The 25,781-nt window shown below is 30.4% G+C and overlaps 1 protein-coding gene and 1 long non-coding RNA gene across 11 annotated transcripts in view; one reads left to right on the top strand and one right to left on the bottom strand.

The window, feature by feature from the left end:
• LOC127276577 (uncharacterized) overlaps positions 1–25,781 on the top strand; it is a 124,263-nt gene that overhangs the window by 74,744 nt on the left and 23,738 nt on the right. For 9 of the 10 annotated variants that reach the window (XM_051297109.1, XM_051297114.1, XM_051297113.1 and 6 more), the window contains 4 exons: positions 8,137–8,363; positions 9,681–9,907; positions 10,013–10,314; positions 11,096–11,373. In XM_051297109.1, coding sequence (XP_051153066.1) covers positions 8,137–8,363; positions 9,681–9,907; positions 10,013–10,314; positions 11,096–11,373 — 1,034 coding nt within the window. The remainder of the gene's footprint in view (positions 1–8,136; positions 8,364–9,680; positions 9,908–10,012; positions 10,315–11,095; positions 11,374–25,781) is intronic. The other variant, XM_051297110.1, reaches the window with a different exon arrangement.
• LOC127276584 (uncharacterized) lies at positions 11,260–18,489 on the bottom strand. Its single transcript, XR_007842221.1, has 3 exons — positions 17,956–18,489; positions 11,517–11,689; positions 11,260–11,392 (listed from the first exon to the last, which is right to left on the bottom strand). It is a non-coding gene; the product is annotated as an uncharacterized LOC127276584 (long non-coding RNA).

Below are 25,781 nucleotides of genomic sequence, written 5' to 3'. Positions count from 1 at the left end.
ACTGTAAGTACAGTAAATTTTAGTATATTATACTGTAAGTATAGTAAATTTTAGTTTACTGTACTTTAAGTATAGTAAACTTTAGTATACTGTACTTAAAGTATAGTAAACTTTAGTATACTATACTTTAATTATAGTAAATTTTAGTATACTATACTTCAACTATAAAAAATGGTTTTAATTTAATTGTGAAACGAAAAAAATTGAGAAATAATTTTTATGCCTTTTTTTGTGTGTGGCATAAAATATAGTTGACTCGAAGCTGCTTTCGTCTCACTTTCAAGTTGAACTTAGATATTTTCGTGTGAGAAGTAACCAAAGAGGTAACCTCGAAGGTTCATTAGCGTTGAATCCCGTATACCTATATATAGACCCCAAAAATTCCTTAGCTGTCGACCTTTACTTTAGTTAGACCACCTCGGGGTCACTTAGAGAGAAAGATTTCGGAACTCCGATTCAGGTATACATATATACATATTACGTTTATGGATGTTTCGAAAAATTCTCAAAAAAAATATTATCTTTATATTATTTTAATTCATAAAAAAAAATATTTAATCTAAATAAACATTTGGTTTATTTTAATAAATGTTTCGATGATTATTATTATTATTTTTTTTTTGTAAAGTTACAAGAATGATTTTTGATATAAACTACTGTTTATTTTCATCGAATAATTCGCTTCTATAATGATCAATTGATCTTCATGGAGCACACGATAAGTCGCTAATTCGACTGAGTTACTGAGTATAGATGGGGTCCTGTCGTGGGTGGTCTGTCGTTGTCTCTACTCGTCCGGTATACATTTACAGTACGTATATGCAACATGCACGCGATTAATTAGACCGCTCTTGAAACATACGTATCGAAATCGGTCACGCTTTTTGGCATACAAAGATATACACCTTTTATTTGTCCATTTTTTTTTTTTTTTTTTTAAGGTCGACCTTATGAACTTTTTGTATAAAAAAACCAATCGTCTTCTTAGGAATATATATATATATATTTTGGCTAATTGTTATAAAATAAAAACCGTCACTCTTTTCTATATTTATCGTTTCCAACCTGCCGAGCCTAAACGGCTGCACCCATAGAGTGAAATGAACACTATCGCAAAGGCTGCTCGTCGTTTTGACTTTTATCGATTATACACCCATTGTTTACAATATACATACATATCTGATGTTGAATAAAATAATGAAATGATTCTAATCCCTTTATTCTTTTCATAAAATTATAATAATATTAACTCCACCTTTTTTATATAGAAAAAAATAGTATACTAAGATTTACAATACTTAAAGTATATAGTATACTAAAATTTACTATACTTAAAGTACTGTATATTATAATGTACTATACATAAAGTACTGTATACTAAAATTTAAAATACGTAAAGTATATAGTATACTAAAATTTACTATACTTAAAGTACTGTATATTATAATGTACTATACATAAAGTACTGTATACTAAAATTTACTATACTTAAAGTACTGTATACTAAAATTTACTATACTTAAAGTACTGTTTACTAAAAATTAATATACTTAAAGTACAATATACTAAAGTTAACTTTACTTAAAGTACTGTATACTATAATTTACTATACATAAAGTACTGTATACTAAAATTTACTATACTTAAAGTACAGTATACTAAAGTACAGTATACTAAAATTTACCATACTTAAAGTACAGTATACTACAGTTTACTATACTTAAAGTATTGTTTACTAAAAATTAATATACTAAAAATACAATGTACATAAAGTACTGTATACTAAAATTTACTATACTTAAAGTACAGTATACTAAAATTTACTATACTTAAAGTACAGTATACTAAAATTTACTATACATAAAATACTGTACACTAAAATTTACTACAGTGGAATCCGCTTAGTATGACTCCGCTTAAAGTATTGTATATTATAATTTACTATACATAAAGTACTGTATACTAAAATTTACTATACTTAAAGTACTGTATACTAAAATTTACTATACTTAAAGTACTGTATATTATAATGTACTATACATAAAGTACTGTATACTAAAATTTAAAATACGTAAAGTATATAGTATACTAAAATTTACTATACTTAAAGTACTGTATATTATAATGTACTATACATAAAGTACTGTATACTAAAATTTACTATACTTAAAGTACTGTATACTAAAATTTACTATACTTAAAGTACTGTTTACTAAAAATTAATATACTTAAAGTACAATATACTAAAGTTAACTTTACTTAAAGTACTGTATACTATAATTTACTATACATAAAGTACTGTATACTAAAATTTACTATACTTAAAGTACAGTATACTAAAGTACAGTATACTAAAATTTACCATACTTAAAGTACAGTATACTACAGTTTACTATACTTAAAGTATTGTTTACTAAAAATTAATATACTAAAAATACAATGTACATAAAGTACTGTATACTAAAATTTACTATACTTAAAGTACAGTATACTAAAATTTACTATACTTAAAGTACAGTATACTAAAATTTACTATACATAAAATACTGTACACTAAAATTTACTACAGTGGAATCCGCTTAGTATGACTCCGCTTAAAGTATTGTATATTATAATTTACTATACATAAAGTACTGTATACTAAAATTTACTATACTTAAAGTACTGTATACTAAAATTTACTATACTTAAAGTACTGTATATTATAATGTACTATACATAAAGTACTGTATACTAAAATTTAAAATACGTAAAGTATATAGTATACTAAAATTTACTATACTTAAAGTACTGTATATTATAATGTACTATACATAAAGTACTGTATACTAAAATTTAAAATACGTAAAGTATATAGTATACTAAAATTTACTATACTTAAAGTACTGTATATTATAATGTACTATACATAAAGTACTGTATACTAAAATTTACTATACTGAACGTACTGTATATTAAACTTTACTATACTTAAAGTACAGTATACTTAAAATATAGTACACTACAAATTAATATACTCAAAATACAGTATACTAAAGTTTACTATACTTAAAGTATACTATACTAAAATTTACTGTACTTCCAGTATAATGTATCCTAAAAAAAAGAAAATTATCATTTTTTTTCACAACTCGAAATAGTTTAATTCTATTATCCCTTCTTATATATATATATATTCAATAAGGATTTTGCGATTAATTATAATAGAGTTCCATAAATCAAAGCAATGACTCGACAGACGAGTCTCTCTCCGCCTACACAAGACTCACGATGTGACCTTGACACTGCGAACTGAGGACGTTTCAAAGGTGCCGAGTCTGCAAAATGATAAAAGCGCGAGAAATGAAATAGAAGTCTTCAAACTAATCCTTACGATGCAGCTTCCCCTCATCACTTATTGTGTGCGATGACTGCAAAAAAAAAGTCACATCTCATCTTTCTTTTTTTATTCACGATCCTTTTTTCTATTAAATTGTTTTTATTTCAATTATATATGTATTATGAAGTGGAAAAAATTTAATTTTTTTTTGAATCAATTAATAATATTAATTTACTTAAAGCAAATGGCAGTTAAAAATTTAAGATACGCGCTTTTATATATATATATATATAGTGAACATGCTGCGACACTGATTGCAAAAGTTACCTCTACAGCATTACATGTTTACAGTATTTTCTACTGACGGGCGGTTACCGTTTTTCTTCATGTAACATGAGACAGAATCTCGAAGATTACAATCAAGAATGGTTGTAACAACCCAACGTACTTGAAGAAAACAAATTTAAAGTAACAGGACGATTAAATGTCGACTTTTTTTTTTGTTTTTACTTTTCTACACTTATTAAATAAAAAAAAAATTGTCATTCGTTACATGTTCATTTCTTAAACAAATTTTTTGTAATTTTCACCTTTTTTTCTACATATACAGAAAAATGCTTTATTTGAACCAAATATATTTTATTTAAAACAAATATATCATTTCTCTAGATATATATATACATCATATATTCTAAGTGAAAGGTAATAATTTCTATTATTATAACAAAAAGAGAAAAAAAGAATTAAAAAAAAAAAAAGATTAGGAAAATTGGGTCAATTTGGAATGATCGCATAAATCATTTAATTGACAAGCAGCAACATTTTAAGATTCTTAAAAAGGCTGAATGGTAAAACTTGGCAGCTTGTTGAGATTGCTAACAATGAAATTTAATTAGTTGCAAGTGACTTTGCATCGTACATGCCGAGGTTAAGTCCATCACGTAATAAAAAAGAATGCCAATGTCGAACTCAACCTAGACTTGTATTTATATATATATATATGTGTGTGTGTGTATATGTGTAGATGCTGAAAAGAGAAGACCAGTGAAAAGGCGCGGTCGTTACAAATCGTTTTACTATCTCTCCCCTATAGTGAACTGTACATAGACTGCGAGTAATAAACGCTTGCAGGTCACGTGACCGCTATTGTGTTTTCTCAATGTGGTTGCCCCCCCTCCCTCCCCCTTCCAATGAAGCAACTGATTCTATCCGTTCTCCACATACACTTTCAAGGTTACATATATATACCTATCCGGAATTATTATCAATTCCTCAGGTTATAATAATTATTATTGAATCAGTTACTTTTTAATTAAATACAATTTTTATTTTTATTAGTATTCTAAAATAATAATAAAAAAAAAACTATCATATTACCTGTGTCCGAACAGAAAAAATATGTATTCAAAATGAATTCAATTAGAATGTGTTCGGATTTTTTTTTGTGAGATGCTATTGTTCTATTAACGATAAGCTTTAGCTAGATTAATATAAAATATTAGCTAAGGAAGCTACATCTTCGCTAAAGTAGCTGAATATTTGATAAAGTAACATAATTTCAGCTAAATATTAGGTTAAATATTATCTACTTCAGCTAAATATTAGCTAAGATAGACAAATATTATCTAAAGTAGATAAATATTGGCTAAATATTGGCCAAATATTATCTACACTAGTTGAATATTTGCTAAATATTAGCTAAGGTAGTTAAATATTATATAAAGTGGTTTAATTATAGCTAAATATTGGCTAAAGTGGATAATATTTGGAATTATTTTCCTAATGTAGCTAAATATTATCTGAAATAGTTGGATATTGGCTAAATATTTGCCAAATATTATTTACACTAGTTGAATATTGGCTAAATATTGGCTAAGGTAGTTAAATATTATATAAAGTGGTTTAATTATAGCTAAATATTGGCTAAAGTGGATAATATTTGGAATTATTTTCCTAATGTAGCTAAATATTATCTAAAATAGTTGGATATTGGCTAAATATTGGCCAAATATTACCTACACTAGTTGAACATTTGCTAAATATTGGCTAAGGTAGTTAAATATTATATAAAGTGGTTTAATTATAGCTAAATATTGGCTAAAGTGGATAATATTTGGAATTATTTCCCTAATGTAGCTAAATATTATCTAAAATAGTTGGATATTGGCTAAATATTGGCGAAATATTTTCTACACTAGTTGAACATTTGCTAAATATTGGCTAAGGTAGTTAAATATTATATAAAGTGGTTTAATTATAGCTAAATATTGGCTAAAGTGGATAATATTTGAAATTATTTACTTAATTTAGCTAAATATTATCTGAAATAGTTGGATATTGGCTAAATATTAACTAAGAGAGCTAAATATTACCTAAAGTAGCTTAATTTTAGTTAATTATTACCTGACGTAGCTAAATACTAGCTAAATTTAAGCTAAACATTAACTAAATATGATATAACGTAGCTTAATATTGGCTAAATATTAGTTAAGGTTGCTGAGTTTTACCTAAAGTAACTTAATTTTAGCTAAATTTTAGCTTAATATTAGCTAAATTTTATCTAAAGTAGTTAAATATTGTCTCAATATTAGCTAAGATTGCTTAATATTATCTAAGATTGCTTAATTTTAACTAATATTATCTTAGTTAGATAATCTTTACTTTTATTTTCCTAATAATTTAATATTATTATTAATAGTTTAATATTTAAACTAAATATTAGCTAAATATGATCTAAACGGTGCTAAATATCGGCTAAATATTAGCTATGGTGGCAAAGTTTTAGCTAAAATAGCTTAATTTTAGCTAAATATTGGCCAAATATTAGCTGAATATTAACCAAAGTAGTTTAATATTGGCTAAACAGCCAAATATTATCTAAATTAGCCAAATATTATCTAAATCAACCAAATATTAGCTAAATTTAAATATTAGCTAACATAGTAAATTTTTTTTCTCAGTGTGTCATCCTTTCGTTCTGTCAGCGGTGTATTGTTATAAGAAAAAAAAATTTGTTCTCCTCGGAAATACAATGTCTGCTATTTCAATTTCACGCTAAATTTTCTTAACCATTTTCTCATAATTCTTTTAGTTTCTCGTCACGGATGATTTTCTGACTAACGCGTATATATCTCATTTTACGATTGAAATAGACGAGCTATTGACACCATTATTCTTTCTTGGCTCTTTTTTTTTTCTTTTTCTTTCTTTTTTTTCTGTTTATTTCGTCGAATGAATGCTGTTTGTGTTCATCTCTCTATAACTGAATTATTTTTTTCTATCGAATAAATCGTATAGTTAGTCTTCATGTCGGTAGTTATATTTATCTCATCTGAACCATAGCTATTTATTGCTACTTGCAATATACAATTTATGTTATATAGTAAAGTCATATATATATATATACAAGAGCTTATTAATTTTATGATCCTATCTCTTTTTCCTTGCATTTTTTTTTTTCTATCGATGATTAGTGTGTACAGATTTTCATTTTGTTACAATTTTTCTGTAACATTCTTCTGTTTGTAGATCAAGGATTTGAAAAAAATAAATACTCAGAATAGCTTTACAATTATAAAATTTAATTTGGGATAAGTTTATTTTTAAAAAAAAGATATGAATATTAAAAAAAAGAAGGATCAATATTTTTATTTTATCCGATTTAAAGGTAAATTTCTTGAGTGATTGTTTGGAAAAAAAAAAAAAAAAAAAAAAAAAGAATTGGTGAGATGCACGAGAAGATGCAACAAGTAGGGTTGGCGCGTGGCGAGGCGGAGTGAATCTGAGTTGTGTTGGAGGCTGAAATAAGTTTGAGGTAAGGAAAAGTAGTTGAACGGGTTGGCGGATATTTACCCAGAATTATCGGGAGCTAACGAGCGGCATTGATTAACGGGCTGCTTAATGCGACCCTCAAAATATACAGTTCAAAAATTGAGCACGCGTTACAAAATATATGAGATTTAACCATATTAATATTTATTTATATCTATAACAAAAATTATACTTTCTAAATTTCTTTTTTAAAATTATTTTGCTTTTCACTTTGTAAAATTAATTATAGTTATAACTTCTTTAGAAAAGAATTTTCAGTTAATGAAATTTTGAAAAAAAATGGTGTCTCGTTTCAAATGCACGGTCACGTCCTTGAATCCGCGAGGAGTTATTTAAATAAGTACTTCACCTTACAGGGGCGTTGCCAATAATCGAAGGCTAGGGATGAAGCCGCGCCTCTCTTTCTCTCTTTTTCTTTCTCTTATAAGTTCGTTTTCCAACGAAAATTGCTATAATTTTCAATATCAATTCTAGGAAGTAAAAATTGGAAAAAAAAATTTTGCATATACATTTATCCCTAAAAAGAATTTTTCCATGAAACAATAAATATCTTATCAAAAAAATTTTTTTTTACCCCTAATAGCCTTTTAAAAAGCATTTATTCATTTATATAAATCAGTATAATGGAATTCAAAGATTTTAAACCGTAAAAGTCTCATCTCTAAAAAGGTGATGTCATTCATCCCGGCTCGTAAAATATCTAACTAGATTTAGAAGTTGCATCTTACAGTTGCAGTCGTAAATTTGAAATTTTCTTTTCTGAGATCTTTTTATGTGCGTCATAAAAACATTTCTGAAAAGAATTAAAGAATCACTTAACTCTTCTGTAATGTTATACATATATATATTATGTTATGATCGAGAAGTGGCAAAAAAAGAAACAAGTATTAAAAATTTTACAACTTATATAAATCACTTTTTTTTTTATTTAAAAAAAAATTTTTTCTTTTTTATTGTTAAAATGTGTGAATTTTTTTATTTTTCAGGCGAGGTGTCTGGTGAAAACGTAGGAACAGGAGCACGTGGAGGTCGAGGTGAAGCAGCTGATTTAGCGACACATACTGAATCTAACGACGGGGCAATCCTGGCCGCGAATACAGCGGTCGACGCCCGAGGTGGAAGCCCCCAGGGTGCCCACCTTTCGGGGGCAGCCACTCCAAGACCTCCAAGAGGAAGAAGGCGGCAAAATCAAAACGGCCTCGATACACCTCAGGTTAGAATTTATTTTTTTTTTTGATAATCTTAGGAGCAAAAAATTATAGGTTGTTTTGAAATTTTTGAAGTTACAGAAACAGAATTTTATTCTAGACAAAAAATGTTGTATAATTCCTTGCTTCTTAGGTTGAAAAATTATTAATATAGAGACAATTATTACCGTGTGGGTTAAATTTGCGTCTGCGCAGAAAATTCGTCAACATTCGTGAATCTTCGTACGACGAATATTTTTTGCGCAGACGCAATATAAGCTGTACGGAGACAAAATTTAACCCCAAAAACGGCGTCATTAAAATAAGACTGAAGGTTCATCGAACTTTGTCTTTTTATACGAATTTCAAGATCTTATATAAATTTTTCTTATATATGCTATTTGCTTTAAAACTACTTCTGAACACGCGCGCGGGTTTCAAGAGTATTCGAGAATAAACTTTTACCACCTGACAAAACTCATTTACCTTTTTCGTATATATGTATACAACTGTCTGAAGATCTGCTCGAATTTTCAAGCCCCCTTGTGAATCGCAAACCGAATTTTAAAAATTTCGAAACGCATAAATAAGCCAAAAATTAAGAGAGAATTTATTTTTAGAATTTAACCAAATGTAGAATTTTTATTTTGAATCGACAGCTTCGATTATATTTTTTTTTTTGTTTCTAATTGAACAGTAGTTTATTGAGGTTATCATCTTTGAGTGTGCGCTGCAAGCAGATTATCTTAACAGAACGATGTTAGGATTCCGGAGGCGAGAAAGAGATTTACCGCAAGATCTTTGCCAGGCACCGGAGACTCTATTCTGCGCCAATCGGCTCTCGTTCTTCTTAGTGTCACGCTGAGCTCGTGAGGAATCAACTCTTACGCCACGCGTTGCCTTCATTAACATATCTCAGGTGCAATCTGTTTCCCGGGATTAATGCACTGTGATATTTCTCCTACGTTGAGAGTATATAGTCCTTTCTATGTGTATATATATATATACATAAGTGAAACCGCGCTTCACAACGTCCCGCAGCGATGACCGCACCTTCATCAAAATTTTGTTTCTTTGGAAATTTTAACGAGAATATAAAAAAGATCATTTAAATTAAATTATTTTTGGAAGATAAAATATGTGACGCTCCACGAGAAAATCTTTTTCGTCTGCTAAGCACAAAACAATATATGCGCCATTATCTCTCACTTGAGTTGCAATAGTTTCGCCACAAGAGCGCTAGTATCGCTAATAACGACTCTCGAACGGGATACCCAAAAAATGGGAGCGTCACATAAAATTAAAATAAATATATACTTTAATTTGAAAAATTGGTACTTTAGGTGAAAACTGAGCGTCTAACTCCCGATAATAATTCAACGTCATCGAGAAGTGTAACGCCATCTTCTTCAAGTCATCCTGGAACGCCACCTAATGCCACGTCTTTGGGTGGACCTGAAGGTCCAGCGCCACCTCATCATCTCAAAAATATGGAACAGATGATGGGACGTAACTATAGTGACTTTATGAGAAGCCTCGCCGCAAAGTACAATAACGCTAATCCAAACGAGTGAGTTTATTTTATATTAACTAAAAATTTTTCTTTGAAAAATGCAAAAATGTATTTTTCAATTTTTTTTTTTTTTTGTACAATTTGTAAGTTTACAAATGTTAGTTACTTTAGTACTCCGAGAAATGGTTATCCACCTGGTTTGGATCCAAGGTTTCCGGCCTTCAAGACTGCTGCGACTCCATTTGTTGGCCTAATGGCTCCCCTTGGTGCACCACAAGCTCCTACAGTACCAACGACATCACCTCTGTCTAACAAAGAGTCCAAAGAGCAGAAACAGGATAATCTCTTTGGTAATCCAGTCTTTCCGCCAATGCTAGATATGTCTTCGACTCAAGCTCTTTTGCATATGGTGCGAACAGCAAATGCCGCTCAAAATGCAGCGGAACTAGAAACTTACCTCAAAGGTAATGATTCATAAATACCAAAAATTAATTTACCAAAAATTAAATTAAAAAAATGGTCATCAAAGTATTAGTGAAACCATTACTTCCAAAAAAGAGACATCGGGCAGAAAAAAAAATTTCGACAAGAAAAAAATTTTCGATCACTGCTTATATATAAATCTAATGGCACCTCAACTGCGAGAAACAGTTATGATGTTCGCCCTCCCTGTGGCGTTGAGCGAACTAAAGTCCAGAGCTGAGCCATCAACGCAGCGCGGGAACATTTGAAAAATTTGATTTTATTAGATATTTTATTTTATTTTAAATATGACAAATAATTAACTTAATAATTAATGTCATAAATAATTATTAATAACAAAATGTCATATTTAATAATTCGTTAATTATAAAATAGAATATCTAATAAAATCAAATTTTTCAAATGTTCCCGCGCTGCGCTGATGGCTCAGCTCTGGACTTTAGTTCGTTCAACGCCACAGGGAGGGCGAACATCATAACTGTTTCTCGCAGTTGAGGTGCCATTAGATTAATATATAAGCAGTGATCGAAAATTTTTTTCTTGTCGAAATTTTTTTCTGTCCGATGTCTCTTCTATTTATTGGATTTGAGACAAATTCTTTTTTTGGAAGAAATGGTTTCACTAATACTTTGATGCCCATGACTTTACCAATAATGGTCCATTATTGGGTTGTTTCATTGGCTTCCATTATTGGGCCAATGGTTACTCGTGGCAGTTTCCCATTGGATAGAATTAATTATTCCCTTTTTTTTTTTTCTTTAGGTGCAAACAAAAGAGATGCGGGAGTTTCAAGTCCCTTGGATCTGTCTAGTCCTGGTGGTTTTGCACCTCGTAAACGACAAAGAGCCGAATCAAGAAGATCAGGAAGTGTTTCACCAAAACCGAAAACAATCCCTGGACCAAGTAGTCCACCACCAGTGAGATGTCCTTCATTATGTGGTCACATGCCCTGTGGCGATGGTCAAGCTGTAAATCGTTGGACCATTGAAGATGTCGTCAATTATGTATCATCCATTGATATTTGCGCCGAATATGCTCAGGTATTTAGAAAAATTTCTTCTATAATAATATAAAAAACAATTTTTTTTTTTCTCATTTTCTTTAACTGATTATACAAAAGTATAAAATAGACATGAAAAATAATTTACAATAAATCGTTTTGCATTTTAAATAAATCAAATACCGTTTTTCCTTTTAAAAGTCACATCAGTTAAGATAACAAGAATAAGTTTTTGCGCGATTGATGAGGCATCGTTATCCTGTATGGAGTTAATAACAAAAGGCGCGCAGAGTATATATATAAGCGTGAACTAAAAAGACATGGATGGAAGAGGCATTCAATAACCAGACAGTGATCTAAAACAGAAAGAAAGAAATGTGTTCTCATTTTTTCTTTTTTCTCAATTTCTTTTAAAATTAAATTCCTTTTTTTCAAAAATAGAAAATATATTTGTTTCTTTAGCCGCAATATATCTGGGCAATTAGAGACAAAGATTGCTGTATTCGATTAGTCATAAAATTAAAGGAATAAATTTCATTAATCGAGTTCACGTTCCTTCATTATCGCAGATTTGCTGTCGAATTGCTCACAGGCTCGGCAAAATTAATTTCATCTACTCGTGCGCTAATCGCGGAGAAAGTCTTATTGCGATCTTTGCAATATTGCAATAGGGAGGGGGGAGGGGGGTTTGAATAACTCGGTACAAAATCTCGTGTGTATAAACTTAACGGTTCGATTCAGACGCGTGGTCACTATCGTTCAGCAATGGATCTCCAACTCGGTGTTAATTAGCCTAAAGGCTAAGCGCGTGGGCTTTCTCTATTGTAGATATTTTCAATATAGCAAAAAACCCTCTTCTTCTTCTTCTTCTCATTAGTGAAAAATAAATTGCCAACATTTCGAAATTAATTTTGAAAAAAATAATTTTCCAGTGCAGTTGATTTTAAAATCATTTCTCAATCTGATTTGAGATGATTTTTTGTTTTTTTTAATTTCCTTTGACAATGATCGCGAGACATTATATTTGCGTCTTAATCAAGGCACGTGAGTTTTCAAGCCATCATTCATGATTTCCACATGTGGTTCAAACACGCAGTGCAGTTACCACATATCTCCTCTGCGACTAGTTAAGACTAACCCGCATCCAACGCATACATAACATATAGACATTGTAATCTCTCTCTCTCCGGTCGCTAACAACGAGAGATCGTTTCTTGTGTATACGAGCCACTCACGTATATTGACAGCTCCTTGCAGAAGTCCAACGAATCGACAACCTACTCCATACATTGCGACGCCATACGCAGTTTCTTTTTTTTTTTTTCTCTCTCTTATTTTTCAATACTCATCCATCTAGAAAAAATAAATACTTGTTCGTCATTTCATTCGCAAAAGAAATTATATTCTTTGTTCAGAGAAATAAATAGGAGCTTTTAAATAAATATTTTTTATATAATTAATATAAATATCCGAATTATTATATTTTTTCTTTAAAAAAAAAAAAAAAAAAACAGGCAGAATTTGAAAAGTTTTTGAAATTTTATTTCTCGGTAAAAATTGCAGTATCCATTTTAGTTTGAAAATATAAATGCATCATGAAAACAAGAATCGCGTGTGCTTTTAGGATATCGGGCATTCGATCGACTAATTCTTGCACAGCTCGTTAAGCTATGACTAATTGTGGCTCGTTATGGGTCGATGCTTAATTACTCAGCGGGAGGCATTCCTTCTTCTCTCTTTCGGTCTTATCACACTCATAATCTGCTTAGCAGCAACAGGTTCCTTCTTAGGTTTTTCGCAGATCAGCTCTGATAACAATCATCTCTAGTTTTCAAAATAAAATCTTACTGCGGCTATATATTTATATAAAATCCCCTTCATATATAGTTATTTTCAACAATTGTTTTTATTAATTTAATAAAAGAATTTTTTGCCCTACAATTTATTTAATGAGAATTCGTTCACTAAATTCAAATTAGGAGAAATTTTTTTTACTAATTTTTCGAAAAAAAATATTGATTTGGTAATATTTTTTTTTACTAGTTTTAGTGAAAATTAACTAAAAATTGGCGAAAGATTACAGTATTTTAAATTAGTAGAAATTTTTACTAGTTTTTAGTAAAATATTACTATTTGATTTAGTAATTTTTTTTTTTACTAAATTGTTAGTAAATAGGATTAAAATTAGTAAAATATTTCAGTAATTTAAATTAGTAGAAATTTTCACTAATTTTTAGTAAAATCTGACTATTTAATTTAGTTATACTATTTTTTTTCTACTAAATTTTAAGTAAACAATGACTAAAAATTAGTTAATTAGTTATACTATTTTTTTCTACTAAATTTTAATTAAACAATGACTAGAAAATTAGTTAAATTTTTCTCTCATTTAAATTAATAGAAATTTTCACTAGTTTTTAGTATAATTTTACTATTTGATTTGGTAATATTTTAAATTAGTAGAAATTTTTACTAGTTTTTAGTAAAATATTACTATTTGATTTAGTTATACTATTTTTTCTACTAAATTTTAAGTAAACAATGACTAAAAAATTAGTTAAATTTTTCACTAATTTAAATGGTAATATTTTAAATTAGTAGAAATTTTTACTAGTTTTTAGTAAAATATTACTATTTGATTTAGTAATTGGTTTTTTTTACTAAATTGTTAGTAAATAGGATTAAAATTAGTAAAAGAATTCAGTAATTTAAATTAGTAGAATTTTTCACTAATTTTTAGTAAAATCTCACTATTTAATTTAGTTATACTATTTTTTTCTACTAAATTTTAAGTAAACAATGACTAAAAAATTAGTTAAATTTTTCACTAATTTAAATTAATAGTTTTCACTAGTTTTTAGTATAATTTTACTATTTGATTTGTTAATATTTTAAATTAGTAGAAATTTTTACTAGTTTTTAGTAAAATATTACTATTTGATTTAGTAATTTGTTTTTTTACTAAATTGTTAGTAAATAGGATTAAAATTAGTAAAAGATTTCAGTAATTTAAATTAGTAGAAATTTTCACTAATTTTTAGTAAAATCTCACTATTTAATTTAGTTATACTATTTTTTTCTACTAAATTTTAAGTAAACAATGACTAAAAAATTAGTTAAATTTTTCACTAATTTAAATTAATAGAAATTTTCACTAGTCTTTAGTATAATTTTACTATTTTATTTGGTAATATTTTAAATTAGTAGAAATTTTTACTAGTTTTTAGTAAAATATTACTATTTGATTTAGTAATTTGTTTTTTTTACTAAATTTTTAGTAAACATGATTAAAATTAGTACAAGTTTTCACTAATTTAAATTAGTATTTCTTTACTAAAGTTTTAGTGAAAAATTACTGAACATTAGTAAAAAGTTTTCAGTAATTTAAATTAGTAAAAATTTTCACTTATTTTTTTTAGTAAAATCTCACTATTTAATTTATACTATTTTTTGCTACTAAATTTTAAGTAAAAAAAAATGACTAAAAATTAGTTAAATTTTTCACTAATTTAGACATGTTCACTATAGTTTTTAGTATAAATTTACTATTTGATTCAGTAATTTTTTTTTTTGCTAAAGTTTTAGTTGAAAAATTACTAAAGTACAAGTTTTTGCTAAATTAAATTACTGTACAAAAATTTAAATTTAGAGAGATTATTTAAAAAAAAAATTAATTATTTTTATTCTAAAATCTCTTTTTTTTGTATTTAAATAGTTAAATTATTTAAACATTCAATAAATGTTTATGATCCAATTATAAAATAAAGATGTAATTGTGTATTTTAAAATTGAATTCACGGATATCTTAATCTTATACGAGAGTTCAAATTAAATAGCTTTAATTTCAAGTTGTTAAATGCAATTTCATGGAATATGGAGTAGAAATATCGTTAGTAAAATAAAATGAAGAAGTACATCCGCGTTTTTCTAGTTCAGCTATTGCGATGCGTGCCTCGTTATCATTTAAAAATATAATTACAAAATAAAAAGTAAACGGTTACTCCCTCAAAGATCCGCTCTTAAAATATATATATATATTCTAAATTGAAAATTATACAAGTACAGAAAAATTAATGTACTATTATAAAAAAAAATTTCCATTTAGAAATAAAACTTTTTTTTTTTATTGAATTTCTTGTAAATAAATTTCTTAAAATATAAGTTTTTAGTCTCGCACAATGAGAAATTCTTCAGAATAACAAGATTGTTGACCTGATTTTGTACTCGGTTCGATCTGTTACGTAACATTTGCACGTGTTCACTCATCTATTTTCTTGCGCTAAAGAAAAAGGATTTATATGTCATATATGTTCCTCTTTTGCTCTAATGATTCTCTCTCTTTCTCTCTCTCTCTCTCTTGTTGCTCTTTTAGAGGTGAGATCTTCCATATAAAGAGTAAATTTCTTGGTCCAATTTACGACACCAATATTTCCAAATTTGGTATCATGACCCACCGGAAATGTTGTATTGGAGTTCATGGAAAGATTTCTGACGAAACGAAGAGATATTACACGTACATATAGTGATAGTAATAGTAGTGGTAATAGTCGTTTCTCCGTTCCCATCATCGTCTCGTTAAGGCCGGAGCTCGAAATAGGAAAGCTTCATGTCAGCTTGGAAATGTGGTAAACGAAGGCGCTACCTTAAAGGGTCCGCAGACGACCCCTTCTTATAAGCAATCGTCCTAGGAATCGAAGTGGGCCTTTTGCTTTATACGCTTTAGAATCACGCAAGCGTCATAGACAGCTGGTATCTTTATCGAATCGATTCGTCTGACAAACTAGAGGATAGCGCAAGACGAATAGCCGATCTGCATGAAGTATGGAGTCGTGCGCGTTGCGATTAGTCAGGAAGACTCGAAGTCTTCGTGCTCTAATGGGCATCGTTAGGCGTCCAGCTAAGGAAAGATATGTGCGCTTACGTCTCCTCATTGCTTGCCAACTTGGTATGCCTATACTTTATATATATATACCAACGCAAGGAACACCCATTTTCTTTCTTTGATAAAAGATGCTCCTAATTTATCTCTACTTTTTTGCATTCCTTCTTCATTTTTTCCTCCAATCATTGCTTTTTATAATTCCTTGGCTTTTAGAATTAGGTAAATTTGGTTTTTTTTTTGCCAACCTTGCTGTTCGTAGTCCACGATTCTGGTATTCTTCTATTAACCAATTAATTACAACGTCACCCAAGACCCGTTCTAGTAGGTAGTACGTCGAGCACCTGGCAAACGTACTTACTTGCGAAAGCATCGGTCGTAAATCTATACTGTTTCTTTGCACACAGACTTCTTTTATCGTTAACCTTCTTTCACAGCATGCATGTATTTTCCAATTCCTAAAAATACTTGAAAAAAAAAAAACAAGATGAACATTATCGTCAACGGTACTCTAAATTTTATTCTTTAGCATTCTGCTTCAAATTAATAATTGGCGACTCCAAAAACAAGTTTCAAGCAATGTAATCCGACGTTATGAATTTTGATAAATTCTGCTTCAAATACGTAATTAGCGATTACAAAAACCCCTTTAAATAAGAATCGAATTCAGGCATTATATGATTAATGATTTCTCTTCAGATAATTATATTAATGAAATCTTTTTTCTCTTTTTTTAATTTGCGACAAATTGTAATTCTTGAATTAACTATTTAACTTTCAATGATTTGAAAAGGTCAAAACATAAGATAGTGTTCGACTATTGATTTCAGGATAATAGTATTCAATGAAGTTGCATATTGCATCGTAAACACAACGTGGGGTTCAAGTCTTCTATATGGTTATATATCACAATGAATGTTACGTATGCGGTATTGTATATATCCCATATATACATGATGTCATAAGCGATATAGGTATATATATATATCTGAGTGTGCCAAAGATTTATTATTTCGCGGTCTTCAGGTCTTGGCACGTCATGAAACAAAATGACTTTCCCAGAGAAAGTCAAAATCATATTTCGATTAGACATTTTAATTCTTCAATATAAATTGTAACATTCTTTTTTTTCTATATGTAATCGTTTATTTCAATTGTATTTCTTTTTTGTTGGAAACATTTTAGGAACCCTCGTCAAGCGCCACGCGCTATCGATGCACTAAACGAGTTTTGAATTTGCAATCGTGGGTTGGGTGTATAACTACCAGGCCTACACGGCATTTCTTGAAGCTATGCGAGAGAGTTGGCTTTTTGCGGCTGCCTCGCCCCAGGATGAAAGGGCCTTAATGATCGGCGTGGCGTGATTTATTTTTGGAAACGGTTGATCCGTCGCTCCCTTTAGATAAGGAACGCCGAAATCGCAAAAGAAATAGGTGGTTTTGAAAAAAAAAAACATGCGCAGAAAATCTTAAGGAAACGTGCCCGGAAGGAACAAACTATAAGAAGGCATTTTGCACATTTTATATTATCTGAGAACCAGACGAAACTTTCTTTTCTTATTCTAAAATTCTTTCGAAGCTAATTTTCAAGAATCAAATTTAAGGGATTTTAAGGCAGAAATCAGTTTCACAATTGAAGATATGTTTTTAGATACAACCTTTCATCTTTTCTATATCTTCATCTCTTTTTGTTTCGACATTTTTTTTTTTCATCTCTCTATATATATACGAAAGTGTAACTCACATGTTCCTGGCTAGTCGAATCACGGAGTGCACGACTTGCATCTTTCCGACACAGTCGCAGCATGAAACATGTGTCAGATATTTCGACATCCAAACTGCATTTCTAAATCATGTCGGCGGTTCACGCCATATTCATACGATTACCTCATTGCGCTTATATTATGTTGTTACTAATGGGATCTTTAAAAACATTGACGCGGTGTAAAAAAAATTAAAAGATGGAACTAAAAAATTCAACTATAAAATACAGACGCGACAAATGGAAAAAAAAAAGTTGTCTTGGTGAATAAAATCGTGTCAACAAGGAGACTCGGAGCATGTAATTGTTGAATTCCAAAGGAGCGAACTATTGGCCGAGTTTCTCTTTTTTGCACCGAAGCCAAAGCATCCTCTGGAGGCTCTATACTCTGATCGAGTTCTTGGAACGTGAAACTGGAAGGAACACGATGTGGTTGAAGCGGACGCACGCGCCGGAGGCAACCAGGAGGCTCGCGCTCTATAATCACTCTCCACTCACTATTCCAGCCACACGCGCATATAACATACACACATGCAGAATGTTCATAATGCAAAAGTGTTTCATATACATAAAAGGCAATATATATATATACGCAACACTGCAAATTTCCAGATGCAGTACTATACATACTAATATAATTCACGACGGGAGCACAGCTTTACATTACATGCTGTACACCTTCAATATTGCCCAGAAGAAGAAGAAAAAAATATATATACTCTTGCACGCCAGACTCGCACGTCTTTTTCGTTTGCTATCCACATCTGCGTAATTGTCCCCGCCGGCAGCAGCATCTGAACCATAGACGTATTTTTATACTTTACTTGTCTTCTTCTTCTTCTTCTACTTGTATTATAGTGCACGGTTCAAAAATTCTTTGGCATCGATCACGCTAAACAGATCACTGTGATCACATAGAGGATGTTCTGGATGATTGCATTTCCGCCTTTGCTTTAGTTATATTTCAATATTTTTTTTTTTACTCATTTCCATCTGAATTTAGTGCTATTAACACTGAAAAAAAGTAGTGTTAAATTTTATACATGGAAAAAAGGGTTAATTTTTATTAAGGGGGAATTTTGACTACAGCGCTTAAACGGTGGCGTCCTCAACTAGTATATAATTATTGTTACGGATAATTTCGACTACAGCGCCTAGACGGCGGCGTCTTCAACTGGGGTTTAATTTTGACTACAGCGCCTAGACGGTGGCGTCTTCAACTAGGGTTTAATTTTGACTACAGCGCCTAGACGGTGACGTTCTTAATTGGGTTTATGTTTCACTATAGTGCCTAGACGATGGCGTCTTCAACTATGGTATAATTTTGACAACAGCGCTTAAACGGTGGCGTCCTCAACTAGTATATAATTATTGTTACGGATAATTTCGACTACAGCGCTTAGACGGTGGCGTCCTCAACTAGGGTTTAATTTTGACTACAGCGCCTAGACGGTGGCGTCTTCAACTAGGGTATAATTTTGACTGCAGCGCTTAGCCGGTGGCGTCCTCAACTAGTATATAATTATTGTTACGGATAATTTCGACTACAGCGCTTAGAGGGTGGCGTCCTCAACTAGGGTTTAATTTTGACTACAGCGCCTAGACGGTGACGTTCTTAATTGGGTTTATGTTTCACTATAGTGCCTAGACGATGGCGTCTTCAACTATGGTATAATTTTGACAACAGCGCTTAAACGGTGGCGTCCTCAACTAGTATATAATTATTGTTACGGATAATTTCGACTACAGCGCTTAGACGGTGGCGTCCTCAACTAGGGTTTAATTTTGACTACAGCGCCTAGACGGTGGCGTCTTCAACTAGGGTATAATTTTGACTGCAGCGCTTAGCCGGTGGCGTCCTCAACTAGTATATAATTATTGTTACGGATAATTTCGACTACAGCGCTTAGAGGGTGGCGTCCTCAACTAGGGTTTAATTTTGACTACAGCGCCTAGACGGTGACGTTCTTAATTGGGTTTATGTTTCACTATAGTGCCTAGACGATGGCGTCTTCAACTATGGTATAATTTTGACAACAGCGCTTAAACGGTGGCGTCCTCAACTAGTATATAATTATTGTTACGGATAATTTCGACTACAGCGCTTAGACGGTGGCGTCCTCAACTAGGGTTTAATTTTGACTACAGCGCCTAGACGGTGGCGTCTTCAACTAGGGTATAATTTTGACTGCAGCGCTTAGCTGGTGGCGTCCTCAACTAGTATATAATTATTGTTACGGATAATTTCGACTACAGCGCTTAGAGGGTGACGTCTTCAACTAGGGTTTAATTTTGACTACAGCGCCTTTACGGTGGCGTCCTCAACTAAGGTATATGTTTGACTACAGCGCTCAAACGGTGGCGTCCTCAACTAGCATTTAATTATTGTTACGAATAATTTTTACTACAGCGCTTAGACGGTGGCGTCTTCAACTAGGGTTTAATTTTGACTACAGTGCTTAGACGGTGACGTTCTTAATTGGGTTTATGTTTCACTATAGTGCCTAGACGATGGCGTCTTCAACTATGGTATAATTTTGACAACAGCGCTTAAACGGTGGCGTCCTCAACTAGTATATAATTATTGTTACGGATAATTTCGACTACAGCGCTTAGACGGTGGCGTCCTCAACCAGGGTTTAATTTTGACTACATCGCCTAGACGATGGCGTCCTCAACTAGGGTATAATTTTGACTGCAGCGCTTAGCCGGTGGCGTCCTCAACTAGTATATAATTATTGTTACGGATAATTTCGACTACAGCGCTTAGAGGGTGGCGTCCTCAACTAGGGTTTAATTTTGACTACAGCGCCTTTACGGTGGCGTCCTCAACTAAGGTATATGTTTGACTACAGCGCTCAAACGGTGGCGTCCTCAACTAGCATTTAATTATTGTTACGAATAATTTTTACTACAGCGCTTAGACGAAAGCGTCTTCAACTAGGGTTTAATTTTGACTACAGCGCCTTTACGGTGGCGTCCTCAACTAAGGTATATGTTTGACTACAGCGCTCAAACTGTGGCGTCCTCAACTAGCATTTAATTATTGTTACGAATAATTTTTACTACAGCGCTTAGACGAAAGCGTCTTCAACTAGGGTTTAATTTTGACTACAGCGCTCAGACGGTGGCGTCCTCAACTACGGTATAATTTTTGTGCTACAGCGCTTAGACGGTGGCGTCCTCAACTAGGGTTTAATTTTGACTACAGCGTCTAGACGGTGACGTTCTTAACTAGGTTATAAGTTTGCCTACAGCGCTTAGACAGTAGCGTCCTAAACTACGGTATAATTTTTCGACTACAGCGCTTAGACGGTGGCGTCCTTAATTAGGATAAAAGTTTCTACTGTTTTTCTCTATTATTTAGTCAAAACGATTATTAATTAATTTAATGAACGAATTTTGCGCAGTTAATTTAGTCAAAAGCCTCAATTCTGCTAATTTGAGAATTAGAAAAAAAAAGTGAAACATAATTATACAGAAATTTAGTGCATTTGCAAATTTGAAAAAGAGAGAAAAAGTATATAATTTTTTTTTTGCTAACGTAAGCGCACGAAGTATCGGTTAAAAGGTTTATCAAGCCACGTGGCATGTGCGCTCCTGTGATTGCAGAGTTCGGTCCGTCATTACGTGACCTTAACGTGATCTTTCGGGAGGCCTTTAGGTCGGCACGAACTTGTACATATATCCCCGCCCATACTGGCTGCAAATCAGATGAAACTTTTTTGGAAAAAAAAGAAAGAAAGGGACAAAAAGATTTTTAATTGAAAAAAAATTTTTAAACAATTTCATTTTGCTAAAATAAGATCCTCGGTAAATCTGAAGAGGAAACAATTCGATGATAATCAATTAGCGTAACAGAAAATGAAAAAAAAAAAAAAATAATTGTACGAGAAGTTGCAATGAGGATTCGCAGAAAGATGAGTAGTTATATACCAGGCGCATGATATTGCAGAGAAGAATTGATTCTATGGCCTCGAACAATGAGAGTCATGAGCTCCCACAGGGGCTGACCTCTTGGCCCTATCAGCCAGACGCCTCTCGCGGGTATTGTTTATTGAACCGCCAACCAAACTGCGCTATTGTTTTTCTCAAAGGCTCTCTCATTGTCTTACCACATCGATCAAATGCATTGTCGCCACTGCGCCAACAATTTACTAATTATCATTCTAATTAGACAAAATCTTTCATCTTATTTTCAATATATATATTTTTTTTACTCTTCAAAACAGGAAAAAATTCACGAAAAAAACCTGAGCTAAAAATTACTCATTTTGAAGTGCAACAAAAATGAGTTTTTTTTTTTGCATTAAAAAAAATGGAGAAGACAAACAAAAATAAATAAGAAAATGCGACAGTGCGTAAAATAAAGTAACATAGGGGGAAAAAATGACAGTGAACTGATGCATAAAGCGATGGTCATCGACGATGTAATGACAGTGTGCAAAGACCACTATCATCATCATCATCTTCTTCTTCTTCGCGTCTTTGGCGATTTCCATATTGGTCCTTCCCTCTGGTTTTCTTCATTTCTTCACTGCAAGTAACCTCTTCTTTGCATTTTTATCTTTTTTTTTTTTTTTGTTGCTTCATTTTACCTGCTTGCACGAACCAGTGTACCGCGGCATCTAATGACAATGTAGATCTTTGCACGATATTCACGGTTGTAAGATGCATTCGTGCGTAAATCTCGAAAGACGCGACACACTCAAGAAATTATGTTGTCCATTCAAATTTAAAAAATATGATTTTATATTTTAAAAAATAATTTATTTGATTTAAATAATTTTCTCAAACTAATTTTTCAAGTCAAATTTTAAGTTTCAAATATCAGAAATCAGTTTAAATACAGTTATTTGATTCAAATACAGTTTATTTGATTCAAATAAATATATTTATTTGATAATAGTTTTCTACTAAGAGTTAGTAGTTTTTTGCTAACTAGTTATTTTTGAATGAAAGTTTAAAAAAATTTTTTTTTTTCTTTATTCTCCATAAGGAGTTGAAAACACTTTGCAAAAAATAAAATTTAGACAGATGAGCATGATGACGGTGTCATGAAATTAAATGATCCGTGGGTCGAATGAGGCATCGAAGAAGAGACGATAAGAATTAAAGGAGTTCTTCAACAGTCACGCCGAGTCACTCCCTTGTAATTATAGACACCGCGAACCAATAGGGGGTCCTTTCTCTTACCAACAATTAGAGCATTTCGGTTACCTTCTTTTATTAAACAACTAAACAATTTTTTTAAGACGACGAAATTTTTATTTATTTCCATTTTTTATATAGAAAATAAGAATAGAATTTTTATAAGAAAATCGTTTTTTTTAATATTTTTTGTTAGGAAACTTAATTGTATAAAATTATTTTTTTCCATCAATTTTATTTTCTTATATTGACACAGAGCAATGAAATTATATATCGGCTCTCGTGAATTTTAAAATCTGAAATAGGCAATTATAAAGAAGCATTTTAGAAATATATAAAAGTTTTTCGCTTAAGGCGATCGTTAACAACTTTCGTCACAATTATAACACGATTATAATAGAAGTCACATAATTTTTTTTTTATTTATTTTAGAAAATTGCTATTAATCTTTATTTGTAAAAATCATTTCCGTTAAAAATTGTTCTTATACATTTACAAATAATAAATAAAACTCAAACGATTTCTAGAACAAATTTTTTATTGCGAAAAAACAATGAGAATTAAACAAAGATCAATTATGAGGGAACGTGATAATTTCATGGAATTGATTGATTAATTTTGGTTTTTTTCCTTTTTACCGTTCGACTAATGAAAACGAATATATTTCCAACAATTTTATTCTAGAAAGGAGTTTTCGTATCCATTTCTTTCGTTACGCTCATTTCACATGGAAGAAAATTGATTCTTCATTGAATTGAATTGTCTTTATAGTTCCGAATCATTGTTTTTTTTTCCTACTGTTCTATACTTTTCATATATACAATTCCCAAAGGCAAAAATAGTAATTTTGAATTAAAAAAATGTATTTACTTAAAAATTTTTTCATTATAAATCTATCAAGTTAGAAATGTGTTTAAAAATCAAGTTTCGCTTGTATATAATTTATATATAAAAAAGTGCCTTCTGCGCTATTATCTACTACCTTACTTGAATTTTTTCACATACAAATATAAAATATATATATATACTAACACATAAACAGTGTATATGTTGATGAAAACATTCCTCCACGTCACTATGTCCGCCCAGTGGCTCCATCGAAATTCATGGGTCTCCTTATATAATTAACCATTAAATTATAAGTTTGGTTATCGAACAGTCGGCGAACTCCTCAATCGATATGAGATCGCGTCTGCGCGACTATAGAAGTAATTACTTGCTCGATTGCAATAAAAGAAGAGTGTAAAGAGAGAAAGAGAGGAAATTAAAACAAAACAAAAAAATTTGTCGGCTACCTTACTTTACTTCAACAAAAAAAAACAATTTCAATATTCATGTTTATAAATAATCTTGACAAATTTCATTTTTTGTTAGAATTTAAAAAAATTTATTTAAAAATTTAAAAAAATTTTCTGTTTAAAAAAATTCTAATTTTAAAAATGTTTAATTTTATAATTAAGAAATTTCTGCTACACTTAAATCATTAGATTGCCTGATATTACATCTTTTGCGCTCCTTAGTATATAGAAAAGTCGTTGAATTTTAATTTATATATCAATGTAATCCCTTCATAAATTTTAAATCCTTGAAAATCTTGTTTATTTTACTATTCATGATTTTCATAACGATGTTGTAGAATTCATTAGGAGAAAATTACTTCAATTAATATCATTAATGCACAAATTTTTTTTTTTTTTTTTTTTTTTTCAATATTCTTTTAACACTTTTTCGTCTTTTTACATATAGATAGAAAAAAATTCTCAATTAATTCAGTTGATCGAATATAAATAAATTAACTGGAAATTTAATATATTTATACAGTGGAAAAAAAAAATTTATTTCATTCAAATTAATCCGCTAATAGAATTTTTTGTTTGAGTTAAACAAGTGTAATACCATTTTTTTGCATACAATTTTTTGGTTAATTCAAACAAAATTTTTTGTTTTATTCACATTTCACACTAACTTTAAAAGGGAAAAAAAAATTATTGACTCAAAATTGGTGTGATTTAAATAAAATTTGGTTCAAACAAAATTGGTGCAATTCAAACCGAAATTTGGTTTAAATAAATATTTATTTGATCTAAATAAACGTTTGGTTGATTTTAATAAATTTTTCAACGTCTGAATTCGATAGAACCAAACCCTTGGTTGATTCAACCAAAAAAATTAATTTCAATTTCTTTCTTCACTCGAAAAATTTATTAAAATAAACCAAACGATTATACTTATGGCAAATAAATATTTTTTTTTTTACTCAAAATTTTGTTTAAACCAACAAATTGTGTTAATACAAAACAAAGTATATTTGGTTCAACCAAAATTGGTGCAATTCAAACCGAAATTTGGTTTAAATAAATAATTATTTGATCTAAATAAACGTTTGGTTGATTTCAATAAATTTTTCAACGTCTGAATTCGATAGAACCAAACCCTTGGTTGATTCAACCAAAAAAATTAATTTCAATTTCTTTCTTGACTCGAAAAATTTATTAAAATAAACCAAACGATTACTTATGGCAAATAAATATTTTTTTTTGACTCAAAATTTTGTTTAAACCAACAAATTGTGTTAATACAAAAAAAAGTATATTTGCGGTTCAACCAAAATTGGTGCAATTCAAATCGAAATTTGGTTTAAATAAATAATTATTTGA

The sequence above is a fragment of the Leptopilina boulardi genome, unplaced genomic scaffold (assembly GCF_019393585.1).
Source record: "Leptopilina boulardi isolate dan_hultmark-lab unplaced genomic scaffold, ZJU_Lbou_2.1 LbouV2_150, whole genome shotgun sequence".
NCBI lineage: Eukaryota > Metazoa > Arthropoda > Insecta > Hymenoptera > Figitidae > Leptopilina > Leptopilina boulardi.
Note: the sequence above shows the minus strand (reverse complement) of the source record. Positions and strands in the feature narration are given on the sequence as shown.